Source organism: Carcharodon carcharias, chromosome 20 (assembly GCF_017639515.1).
Source record: "Carcharodon carcharias isolate sCarCar2 chromosome 20, sCarCar2.pri, whole genome shotgun sequence".
NCBI classification, from domain to species: Eukaryota; Metazoa; Chordata; class Chondrichthyes; order Lamniformes; family Lamnidae; genus Carcharodon; species Carcharodon carcharias.
The window spans coordinates 104,741,411-104,754,937 of record NC_054486.1 but is presented as its reverse complement, the minus strand read 5'-3'; the positions used below and the strand labels follow the sequence as shown (position 1 = coordinate 104,754,937).

General features: G+C 40.6%; 1 protein-coding gene across 7 annotated transcripts in view; it reads left to right on the top strand.

Moving 5' to 3' along the window:
• Positions 1-9,310, top strand: part of foxn3 (forkhead box N3) — a 343,712-nt gene extending 334,402 nt beyond the window's left edge. For 5 of the 7 annotated variants that reach the window (XM_041214481.1, XM_041214484.1, XM_041214483.1 and 2 more), the window contains one exon: positions 8,433-9,310. In XM_041214481.1, coding sequence (XP_041070415.1) covers positions 8,433-8,979 — 547 coding nt within the window. In that variant the 3' untranslated portion in view covers positions 8,980-9,310. The remainder of the gene's footprint in view (positions 1-8,432) is intronic. The other 2 variants (XM_041214480.1, XM_041214485.1) reach the window with 1 other exon arrangement.
• Positions 9,311-13,527: the final 4,217 nt, after the last annotated feature.

Genomic DNA, 13,527 nt, shown 5'->3' with positions numbered 1-13,527 from the left:
GTCTTCTCCGCACCTCCCAGCCCAGTCTCCCACTCCCTCCAGTGACGGCCTCTTTTCCCTCCTCACTGGACTTCACAATGGTCTCTCCACTCGCAAGTCCTGATCTCTTGCTCCTTCCCTTCCTGATTACCTGGGATTGTCCCTGAATGCGGCCTCCTGCTGGCCAGCCCGTTGGTTTGGCTGGCAGCCAGGCAAGAACTGGAAGAAAAAGACCATAATAAGGAGCCCCACAGCCTCAGTCTTGGTTGGTATTCCCTGCACTACCTACCATTAAACACATTGTACAATGATTTGAATTCCTTGTTTACTGTTATTTTAGTCAGCTACAATATATTAAGTCTTGAGTGCAACCATATTAGTAAGTATTTTTAGTTTTCATTAGGGCAGGATAAAGTCAAACATGTGCATTGTGGTTATGCAGTATTGATGCTGCCAGCTCCTGGCCACAAACTCTCGGCATGTTCACTAAGGTTGACTGCCAGGAAGTTGTAGTTTATGGCTTCTGGCTTTTACAAATGTGGCAAGTTTAATCTGGTTTGCTGTGGGTTGTAACCTACATGTGGGGAATTAGTGGCAACATCCAAATATATATAGCCATGAAGTTTGAACATTGACCAAACATTTTTATTTTGTAAACAAAAAATATTTATGTTACAACTCTGTAGGGATTGAAATAATATTTTTATGGTAAGATCTTCCCTGCCTAGCAGTTTTGTCCTCGGTGTCCTGCATTATTTCGCAGTTTTCCCACATGATATTTTTTTGGAAAAAAATGCTGCAATTCATAATATAGCCTCTCACCTCGGGGCACAGTTTGAAAAAAGGAGGTCTCCAATTTAAGACTGAGATGAAGAAGAATTTCTTCTCAGAGGGTTGTTAGTCTTTGGAAATCTCCCACAGAGAGCGACGGAGCCTGGGTCATTGAATATATTCAAGGCTGAGTTAGAGTTTTGATTGACAAGTGAGTCGAGAGTTCTGGGGGACAGGCAGCAAAATGGAGTTAAGACCCCAGTCAGATCAGCCAGGAACTTATTGAGTGGTGGAGTGGGTTCAAGGGGCTGAATGGCCTACTGCTGCTATTTCTTTGATCTTAATAATACAAACATTTTCATTGCTTGCAAACTACAGCCTCGCATGGCATTGCCTTTGTATAGATTTGACTATCATTTACAGTACGTTACACCAACATATTGTTACGACCACAGCCGATGTTAATTGCTGAGCAAACCAAATCCCAGAAGGAAACTTGGCTTACGGGCCACACCTTTTTGATTGTATTTTGAAAACAAGAAGGGGACATACAGATCTCAGCGGTAAGAAGTCCAGTAACACTTCTGGGATTTTAAAAATCATAAGTAAAAGTTTTCTTTTATTCTTGTTAATTAAACTTAAGCACACAGGACTACAGATACACCGTTAAACTGAGCCTTACAAAACATTCCCTCAAAAAGACACTCTACTTGGTCAGACCCACAAGTAAACATCTTCCTGGCAACACTCCCTTATAGATGTTTAACTTTTAAAAATCCAGTAATATTACCCAAGGCAAACTGCTGTAGCTTTAATAAAGTTATATCACATGATCTATAACACTCTTCAACTCTGCTGTGAAAATCCAAGTTTCAGAATAAAACTGCTTTTGCAGCTCAAGACTTTACTAGCTTGACTGGATGGTTGATTCAAACGGCATCCCCTCTCAGCTCACAGCTCCAGCTGCTACATCTCATACCTCCAGCTCAAACAGCTCCAGCCCAACTAAGCTCTCCACAGTAACTCTAAAATACAATTTTTCCCTTTTATTTCAGGTTCCATTGTTTTCACACCTCTTTGAAACTCAAACCCTTCCAAATATAAGATCATTCATGTTTCCATATTGTCTTTGCTTTCAGGTCAATAAAATATAATATTCCCCCCTTCTGTTTACCTATGCAATTCCTGCCAGATGCAGACATGTTTCGTTTCACCTATGACTCTCCCTTTAGATATTCAAGCAAATTTTCCACTTACCCAAAAATGCAAATGTTAGATCTAACATATTCACTTGTACCTCAAACCTAACACTTCTATCCTTTCCATGTTTTCAACCCCCCAGACAACCTGTCTCCTATTAACCTCTGCCCAGTTTAATTAAATCATACACACACACACACACACACACACACATGCGAAGCCTTTTCACAGAATAACTGAATATCCCCCAAAAATATATATTTAAAAAATCAATTTCTCATAATATATATAAAATAACAGAAATGCACTGAGCCAGCTGTGTTTGCTGCTCCAAGAATTAAACCATGTGCAAAAATTCAGGATAAGTAAGCAAGTGATTACGCAGCCATCCCACCATGTTTCAGGGTGACTTTTTCGAAACCCAGTTATGCTCCATGTTTTCTAAATTAGCATTGTATCACGGAATGAAACAAAGCCATTTGGCTCACTGAGCCTGCTGTGACTCTTTCGAAGAGTTGGCCAGTTAGTTCTACTTCCCCTCTCTCCCCATGACCCTGCAGAATTTATCCACTTCTCTTTTGCATCCACCACTTTTTCCAGACAGTTTATTCCAGGTCATCATGAATCGCTGAGTAAATAAAATGCTCATTGCCCTCAACTCCGGCCCTTTTTGCCAATTGTCATACATCTAGTCACTGACTCTTCTGCCAGTAGAAACAGTTTCTCCTTATTTACTCTATTAAAACTCTTCAAGATTTTGAATACCCCTATCTCTCCTTAATCTTTGCTCCAAGGAAAACAACCCCAACTTCTCTAGTCTTCCAAGGTTCCTCGTCCCTGGTACCATTTTTTAAAATCTCCCCTGCATGCTCTCCAGTGCATTGATATCCTTCCTCAAGTGCCGTGCCCAGAATTGAACACACTACTCCAGCTCAGTCAAAATTACTGTGGGTGTACCTAAACTACATGGCTGCAGCGGTTCAAGAAGGCAGCTCACCACCACCTTCTCAAGGGCAACTTGGGATGGGCAATAAATGCTGGCCCAGCCAGTGAAGCCCACGTCCTGTGAATGAATTTTTTTTAAAAAGCTGCAACCCAACTAGGGATTATAAACAAAAACAGAATTACCTGGAAAAACTCAGCAGGTCTGGCAGCATCGGCGGAGAAGAAAAGAGTTTTTCCAGGTAATTCTGTTTTTGTTTTGGATTTCCAGCATCTGCAGTTTTTTTGTGTTTATCTCTAGGGATTATAAAGGTTTGGTATAACATTCCTACTTTTGTATTCTATGCATCTCATTATAAAGCCAAGGATCCCTTTTTTTGTCAGCCTTCTGAACTTATCCTCTGTTCCTGTATTTTCGCCAACCATGTAACTGACTTAATGTATTTAAACTTGTAAAGTCTATCAACACAATAACCAAAATGTTGTCTACTTACTATTAAGAGTAAACATTGAGAACATAAAGCACTTCTAGTATTTTGTAACCTCTTCCGGAGGCAGCAGATGGCTTGCATCCTCATGCTACTGCTTGGCTTCCAGTTTTCCCTTTTTTTGTCTGTTGTGAGGACTACTGAAGTAATAAATTGCAATAACCTTGTAATATTTACATGCAACTTGAATGAGTTTATCAGGTGTTAAATATCGAAATAGGTTTATTTTAGTTATCTGTGCCTCAATAGATTTAAATGTGTGCTCTCTCTGGAATTTATTTCACACTTTTTTGATAATTTAGCTATATACCAACTTATTTAGAACACCCCTTCTTGATCTATTACTGTTCTAAGTAGATGATTCCTTTAATGAAATCTCAGCTAAAAATGCTTTTTGTTCAACATAATCCAATTTTGAAAAAGTATTAGTTGTCATGCAAGTGCAATTCTAACCTCTTTTTATTATTTTACATTACAACAGTTCTCTGTATTTAAATTAATAAGAATGCTACAATATATAATTAGTGACATGAACTGCCTGCATAATGGGACTAACTTTAAAACATATTTAAAGTTAACAAATGCATTAGTACTTTAGTATCATGTACAAAGACGACATAATTTTTCACATTTTCATTATTAATGTTATATTCTCATAATCTTTTGGGATGTTTTGCTTTCTTAAATGCATTTAATCAATGTAGTTGTATTTATATAAATGTGTTCCTAATACGTTTTGCTTATAATTTCATACAGAATAGATCTGCACTCTTGTAAACAAAGCAATGTTGTTATGCACCATAGTGGGTTCTAAGCTTAACATTTTAAATGGTGCTCAGTATTGTTGCCTAAGTCAAAATTTCAGTAAATTGGAGCCAAGCTCTCTTTCTGCTGGTTATCAGTATTGTATAGCGATGTAGCATGTTAATTCAGATTTGGTTCTAGATAATGAAAACTAAAAGTTTCACAGTTGCAGACCTGAGTGTTAACTTTGGTGAGTATTCAACTTCTCAGATAAGTAGAAGAACCAAGTGGGATTGAGTATCAAGGTATTGACAATGTGACACAAAAACAATGAATGTGGATTGCTAAGTTGAAAATTATGCTGTGCCAGTACAATAACAAAATTGAAATTTTGGCATACCAATTTTATTTACATTATAAGCCATAAATGTAAGGTAGTTGCTAAAATATCCAATGAGGAATTCAGGAGAAACTTATTTCACAGAATGTGGAACTTGCTACCACATGGATTGGTTGAGGTGAATAGCGTTATTGTCTTTAAGAGGAAGCTAGTTAAGTGAACAAGGCAGAAAGAAATGAAATAGATGGGTAAGATGAAATAGTGCATGAAGAGGGTGATGTAGAGCATAAATGCCAGAACCGACGAGTTGGCCCAAATGGCCTATGTCTGTGCTGTAAATTCTATGGAATTTTTTTTTAGAGCCTACCACACCCCTCACTAATTTTCCTGAGTGACATGCAGAATTTAAAACTGGGGTTTATGAGGGAATCCTAGGGAGCTGCTTGGGTCAACAGATTTCTGATCGCATGTTGGCAGGTTCTGATTTCTCCCCCCCTCCCCACCCACCTCTATTTGTTGAAATATTAGCATGTTGATTTGGTTATTTGCTAACTTTTTTTAAAAATCCCATATTGATCACTTTGGGAAATGTGATATTGTCTTTCTGAAGTTGAGACAAGGAACTTTGCAAGGATCTGTCTATACAGAATTCACAGAATCACCGTGCAGAAGAGGCCTTTCGGCCCATCGAGTCTGCACCGACACGTGAGAAACACCTGACCTACCTACCTAACCCGATTTACCAGCACTTGGCCCATAGACTTGAATGTTATGATGTGTCAAGTGCTCATCCAGGTACTTTTTAAAGGATGTGAGGCAACCCGCCTCCACCACCCTCCCAGGCAGTGCATTCCAGACCGTCACCACCCTCTGGGTAAAAAAAACTTTTCCTCACATCCCCCCTAAACCTCTTGCCCCTCACCTTGAACTTATGTCCCCTTGTAACTGACCCTTCAACTAAGGGGAACAGCTGCTCCCTATCCACCCTGTCCATGCCCCTTATAATCTTGTACACCTCGATCAGGTCGCCCCTCAGTCTTCTCTGCTCCAACGAAAACAACCCAAGTCTATCCGACCTCTCTTCATAACCTAACTGTTTCATCCCAGGCAACATCCTGGTGAATCTCCTCTGCACTCCCTCCAGTGCAATCACATCCTTCCTATAATGTGGCGACCAGAACTGCACTCAGTACTCTAGCTGTGGCCTCACCAAGGTTCTATACAACTCCAACATTACCTCCATACTTTTGTAATCTATGCCTCGATTGATAAAGGCAAGTGTCCCATATGCCTTTTTCACCACCCCACTAACATGCCCCTCCACCTGGATCCTGGTTACGTGACAGTAGATGTTCCAGATGATGCATCTCTGAAACAGTGATACTAATCTGCTGCAGAAATGGTAAATGAGGCATTGGCTATGAGTGGGAGAGGATGTGATTCTAATCGTTCAGGAGTCCCACTGCTATTGAACGCTGCCTTCAGGTTATCTTTGATATTGTGTGTGCATTGGAAAAGCAACACAGTTTTGAATATAGAGTGTCCTGATGTTCTATCAGGCGGTGGGCAGGCTATGAGAGTTATTGGGGGTCGGTTGGCACGGTTGGTTTGAAGGCCCGGATAGTTCAGATTGTGTTAATAGCATGGGGTTCGATCTCCATTCCAGCTCAGGTGGATTTTGGACCTGCCTCCTTGCCCTACCATGGTGGAAATCATTCAGCTGCAAGTCAGACCTGCCTTCGGGCAGAGAACTCAAAAAGAATAATCCTCCTTCTGTAATATTGTTTCAGAAGTTGCTAACAATTTTTCAGGAATTTTACATATAGATTCATTAAGTGTGTTTTTATAACGGTCCTGTCATGTTACTGATTAGAACTAGAAATAGAATAACTACCCACTTCACTCAGTGTCATATTAGAGCAGCAAACATTCACACTTCATCTGAAATGTTTACCAATAATTATAATGCATTGATTAATTTTGCCCCTGTTTTGGGAAACTGAAAATATGTTTATATTTGTTATTACATTGGGTTCAAAAATAACCCCTGAATTAAAGGCTTATTCTTTGAGTAGAATAACATGTTCTTTTTCACTGCCATTAGGAAGCTAGCCAAGTTTCCCAGTGACCCTGAATATTCCCCTTTTCCGCACATTTATTCTCCACAGATTAACATTCTGTTGTGTGAACATCTGTAGGTATTCTCATTTATCAAATATTTTCTGACCTCTTGTTCCATTGTGAAATGATAAAATTTTAATGTTCCTCATTTCTTAACCATTTCCCCTACAATTTAAAATGGGACAAATCAGAGCCAGGGAACTATAAGCCTATCAGTCTGACATCCGTTATTGGTAAGATGCTGGAAGGGATAATAAGAGATGTTTCTTATGATCACTGGGAAAGGGAAAGGGCCAATAGAAATTCACAACACATCTTCAAAATACAGAGTGCCTTGCACACAGAACAGCAGTGCCAGTCACTTCCTGTAAGATTTGAGTGTCTTGTGTTTAGGAGTGTTGCTGTACATAAAATTTACAGCATGGAAGCATTAATATTCATACCATAATAGTAACATTGCCACACAGTGCCAAGCAATGACCATCTCCAACAAGAGAGAATCTAGCCATTTCCCTTTAATACGCAATTGCTGAATTTCCCATCATCAACACTCTTGGGTGGGGGGGTTACCATTGGCTAGAAAATTAACTGAACTAGCCATATAAATTACTGTGGGTACAAGAACAGGTCAGAGACTGGGAATTCTGCGGCAAGTAACTCACCTCCTTACTCTCCAAAATCTGTCCACAATCTACAAGGCACAAGTCACGAGCGTGATGGAATACTCTCCAGTTGCTTGGATGTGTGCAGCACCAACAATACTCAAGAAGCTTGACACCTTCCAGGGCAAAGCAGTCAGCTTGATCGGCACACCGTACAACCCACCCTAAACATTCACTCCATCTGCTGCTACTGTGCATTGGTGGTAGTGTATGCCATCTGCAGGATGCACTGCAGCAACTCACCAAGGCTCCTTTGACAGCATCTTCCAAACCAAAGTGCTCTACCCCTAGAAAAACAAGGTCAACAGGTGCATAGGGATACCACTTCCTGCAAGTTTCCTTCCAAATCAAACACCATCCTGACTTGGAAATATACCATCATTCCTTCACTGTCACTGAGTCAAAATTCTAGAACTCTCTAACAGCACTGTGGGTGTACCTACACAACATGGACTGCAGCAGTTCAAGAAGGTGGCTCACCACCATTTCTTCAAGGCAGTTAGAAATGAGCAATAAATGTTGGCCTTGCTGGCAATGTGCTCATCATCCCATGAATGAAAACAAAAGAAAATTTCAGTCCAGGAGGTCATGCCAGTGGTTATGCTCCACAGAAGCCTTCTCCCACTTCACTGAATCCTAACAGCATAACCTTCTAATCCCTTCTCCATCATGCATTTATCTTATCTAACAGAAAAAGAACAAAGAGGCAGATCTGTAGGATATTTTATCTCACTTTGCCCACAACCAGAGAGATGGGGCTGAGGTAAGGCAAGTCCTGCAGAACACCTGGGACCAGAGACTCATTCACCCAGTGGGTGTATCTTGTTTATTGATTGTAGAAACAAACAAATCACCTGTTGTCATTGAGGAGGCAACTTCAGTGCCAAGTGTACTATCTGTCTATTATTTTGGTGTCAAAACTTGTGCAACTACTGTGTGTTTTACTGTAAAACACAATCCTTAAATAGAACTTTCCTATGTAGGAAGAAAAGAACAATCAGAAAAGCCGAAACCTCAGTTTCTCACTTGAATGTTTCAAAAGCACTCCCCTGAAGAAAAATGTAGGCTAGTGTTCCTATATGTGCATTCATTTCCATGTTGCACTTTGCCACAGGGCACCATTGTTGAACAGAGTACTACATGGCCATTTAGTAAACTGACCTGTAATTTTTTTGCCCCTTTCAGGAATGGAATCGCAAATTGTCGGATGCGGAATGATAGCGAGCAGTCCTGTGGCTCCCCGGTTGTCAGCAGTGATCCTAAGGAAGATCACAATTACAGCGTGGCGAAATCTTCCAATCACAGGAGTACATCCCCCACCAGCGATTCAACGTCCTCTTCCTCTGCCGATGACCACTACGAGTTTGCCACAAAAGGCAGCCACGACGGAAGTGAGGTCAGCGAAGGGAGTTACCACAGCCACGAGAGCTACAGCGAGACAGAAGATGAGGAGAAAAAGAACAAAAAAGAAACCAAGGATTCCTTAGCTGACAGTGGGTACTTATCTCAGCACACGAAACGGCAACACCTGACAAAAGCAAAAAAAAATGCAACTGAGACACTGCCGCTTAAAAAGAGGCGCACAGAGAAACCACCAGAAAGTGATGATGAGGAAATGAAAGAGGCAGCGGGTTCACTCCTGCACTTGGCAGGGATTCGCTCCTGTTTGGATAACATCACAAACCGCACTTCAAAAGGGCAGAAAGAGCAGCAACATTCAGCAAAAAATTAAGACAGTAATGCACAGCCTCTTTAAGATTGTTGGCAGAAATTTATTTTCTTTCAGCACGTCAGGTGAATTATAATGATTTGTGGCAATATCAGCAATCACTTTGTTTTCCTATTTTAAGCCCCCTTGAGTTTTTTTAATATAAAAATAATTTTCGTTTAAGGAGATTGAAGCCATAGCAGAACTTTTACTGACACTCAGCTAATTTGCAAAAGCTTTTCATTGACTGACAACAAAAGCCAAAATCACTGCACCTCCTCTCTCTCTCTCTCTCTCTCACTCTCTCTTCCCCCCTCCCCCCTCTCTCCCCCTCTCTCCCTCCTCCGCCCCTCCCCCCCCCCCCTCTCTCTGTTCATTGTTTCAACTTGACTATACAGGTGCACACAGGATGCATTACACTGACATGTATTGAGTTTGCGTTTCGAATCCCGTAATGTTCTAATGTGAAAGGATGGGTCAGTGATGGACTGTTCTGATCCAGCCATGCTGAACAACAGCCAGCCTGAATAGCACTATGGCCTAGAGGCATCTGGGGAAAAGGAAGAAAATTAATGTGCTGCTCGAGACTGTGATGGATTCGTTGGAGGCAACTGCACTTGAGTACAAGAGCTCTGGGTCTTTAACAGTATAGCAGATGACCGCCATTATTATTGGGAAAAACAAAACAGGGAAAAACAATCTATTTAAAGTTTTAAAAAAAAAGTCCTGCCATTGGTCAGTTCCACAAATTTCTGTCTTCTTAAACCCCTCACGCGCACACACATGTTCAAAGCCATATGCCTGATGGATGGCAACTGCGTGCAAAGAGAAAGAAAACACACCGCCTTTGAAACTGCCTGAGTGATGTGAAAGCAATCAAGTCTTGCAAAGAAATTCATAATCAAGTGATAACAAGATAGTGATACTAATCCATCCTGACCGATCAAAATGCTTGATCTGGCCACGATGAGGAAGACGACATTAAAAAAAAAAGAGAAAAAAGCTCTAAAGCCTGCCATTAGTATTATTCTGAAACAGAATTGCTGAACAGTGATATCGGTGAGCTCCTCCACTGCCCTGGAACTGGAGTAAGCAGTTTCTCTCTCAGTCAGGATACGTGTATGATAAAAGACCATTGATTTTGGAATATAACCTACGTAGCCAGCAGGATTGTCCAATCCATGTTGCATGGGTTCTTTGAACAAAAACTTTGCTTTTTATTCAAAGACGAAAAAAAGAGTTCATGTAAGGTAAATAATGTATTTAGCATGAGCATGAATTATTTTCATATAAATATAGAAAATAGAGAAAAGGCTATGCCTCTAATTTTTAAGCCCTTAGGCCTAGATTTTTTTTTTGAAGCAGGTGATAAGGTTTAACCTTTTTTTCAGGGAAAAAAACTGACTGTTGGGGAACTTACTCTGCAATATGAAGACTTCACATTTCTGGTAGGGCTTGGATGGTTGAATATACTGCCTTGTCTGCACATTCGGGCCCCACTACAGGCTTGTAAGATATGAAGAACAGTGACAGGTAACATATAACACTGTCCCCCAGTATAGAGTGGGTGGGGGGGAGGGGGGTGGGGTGGGGTGGGGGGGTGGTGGGTGGGGAGGGGTGGGACGGTGGGTGGGAGGGTGTGGGAAATAAGACTCTGTTCTCACCTAGTCAGTAGTGAGTGTGCATGATTTATCTAATCTCCTCAAATTTATCTGTTAAATATTTGAGGTGGAGTGATGTATTGAATATCAATATCATATATTGGCAATATGTCACAAAACGGCACCTAGCAGTGCTGCTCATTATAGCGATCAGAAGAAAAGTAAATCACCACCTTTTTTGTTTGTTCAACTGTTTTGTCGGTTTTTTTTTTCAAAAGAATTTGATAAGATGGGCCCATAAGAGCAACTGATTAAACTCGCATTATTTTGGCAATTATTGAATTCCTAATTTTTATTTAATTGAGACTTTGTGTGTTGGAGATCAAGAAAGAAAAATGCGTGCAGCCAGTGTGATCAGCGGGTGGCACTGGTCTTTGAACAACACCCGGTAAGTCTGTCTGTAATTTGCCTCAGAAATTTGGTGGCCTGGCATTCTCTCAAATGATCCTACTTTGGTAGAAATAAAGGTGTTCATTCACACTCACTGCTCGACGTGCTCCTTCTGAAAACTGATAACCAGGAGAGCAAATCCAGTCTTTTTTTTTGGCCGATGTATGCCAGAGTTTAAAATTGCAGACGGATATTGATTATACCTGAACATGCTGGGTTTAATGACAATAGCCATTGTGGAAAAAAAATCCAGTCAGAATTCTATATTGTAATTGTTCGCAGGCATACAAAGGAGAACAGTACAACTGGATTTTGCATAACTATTGTCACCTGGGTTATGTTTATATAACGTGGTGAATACTTTGTGACCAGGGTGTTGAGTAAAAATAGCTCTTGCAGTTTTGATTTTTTTTAAATTGGCTCATTAACATTGACAAAGCGGGGGGCACTGCCTTTTTTTAACTGGGTAAATTACTACAATGATGGATTATTTGTGCAAATATGTGATCTTTACTCTGAAGGCTTTAGAAATCATGTGCATTAATATTCCATGATGGGCAGAAATCTGCAATGTTAAGGAGGTGAAAGACTTGAAATTAGGGGATAAAAACAATAACTAAGACAGGTTTTAATCTCCATAGTGATATATTGAAATTAAACACTCATGTGACCAAAACCAACCAAGCAAAAGCTGCAATCCTTCTTTGGTTAGCTATTACATCCCATAGGATAAAGCAAGCCATAGAACTGGAAAGTGTTGGGATGCTAGCGTCCTACATGCAAAAAGCAGAGGTTATCCCAAAGTAAAATGGTGAAAGCAAAGCACAGAAGTGTCAAAATCATCTTCCTGCTCACTTTTGAGGTTGGCACTCGTCCCTGCTCATTCTAAGCACTCCTTCATATTAAAATGCCTAAAGGAAATGGATGAAGAATAATTTGATGACCCTGCTGAGCTAGACTCTGAAGCAGAAATTGGGGAAAATGGCTAAAGATTCAATACACTGGGCATCTTCATCCTCTCCACCCGCTTTAGATTGAAATCCATGAGAGAAACGTAGCTGCCATGAGAGTTGTTAAACGCTGAGGATAGATGTTCATCAAGGGTTCGGTATTGTGGTGCATGCAAGTTGATATCAGGATTTGGTAACACGAGTAGGGATTGTTATAAAACTGTGAAAGCAAGAAATTTAAAAGGAAGCAGGTACAAGTTGAAGATGTAATAGCAGATCAGTTAGCATTTGAGAAAGGAAACCAGAGTGACCTTTCAAGTGAAAGGCCAAATGAAATGGCCTCACCAAAATGTGAATCTGTATTTCTCTTTCAGATTTTGACAATTATATGTTTCACCCTTTTCTGTTCTTTTAACAATGCTTATCATTATTCAGGTGTTCATGACTTCAGCTATCAGTTCAGAATACATAGGGTACGCACTTTTTCACTGGGCTTTGAAATCTTTGCTTTGGGTGGGATAGCAGCTGATGGGCCTGTTTCAGTAATGTCAACCCTTTAAGGTTTTCAGTTTCCTTTAAAAGCAACATCTCCCCCTTGCCAAAATGAACAAACTCTTGTTATCAGTTAATGCTGATAAGCCCAGTCATGGAGATGATTTTCTTGCCACGAGCAAAGCTAGTGAAGCTAAGCAAAGATCTCTGCCCTTGAAAGAGGTTTGGAAACGTCAGGTTTTAAGCACACCAACTCTGCCTGACATCTTACAGGCTCCGGTGGACGGGCACCACCAGTTCTGCTGGCTAACTTTTCGAATTCACCAACTATGGAGCATTATAGTGTTTCTTCTGAGCTCAGGTAATCTGGCAGCAAAGGCACCTATTGCTCAGTCAGCTGAATAATCATTCTGTGAAAAGGTGGCCAGCACTTCTAGCAAACCTCTATGATTAGTAGATATAGGTGGGTGTCAGGCTAGCATTTGCAGGCTTGTAAAACCGAAGGCCAGCTGAAGGATATTTGGAACAAAACTAGTATGTTTGCCTTCAATGGGAAAGAGGCTATTGAGCATTAGCAAGATATAACCATTAAACTAGAAAAGCAGTTCCAGGGACTGTCCTTGTAGATAAGATGCAGCACAACAGCAAAGCTTCAAATCTTAAACCAAGCCTTAAACTGCTCCGGTCCTGCCAACTTAAAGTCTCCATATGACTTTACTAAGAATGGTTCAATTAGCCTTCCTGCACCCAGTTTTGAGAGAAATAAATTTGGTACAGATTCCCATTACTAATCAATAACCAACAACCCCAGTTGAAATTAATTACATGTGCTGAGGATTTACTTCATAAAACCTCCCAAAATTAGCAGGCTCTGTAGAACACCCACTGGGAAAGGTACTGTTCACTGAGCTTTGCTTCAGTATGAATCACTACCTTCTGTGCAGAAGAGGTAAAGGGAAAAAATAAGAATTTGGCCTTTCAAATCCTCAAACACTTTGATAAAGGGGGTAATGGTAAGGATCAAATACTGCATCATGGCATTAGGGGTGATGAAACTGGCTATTTGGGTCTTTGACATC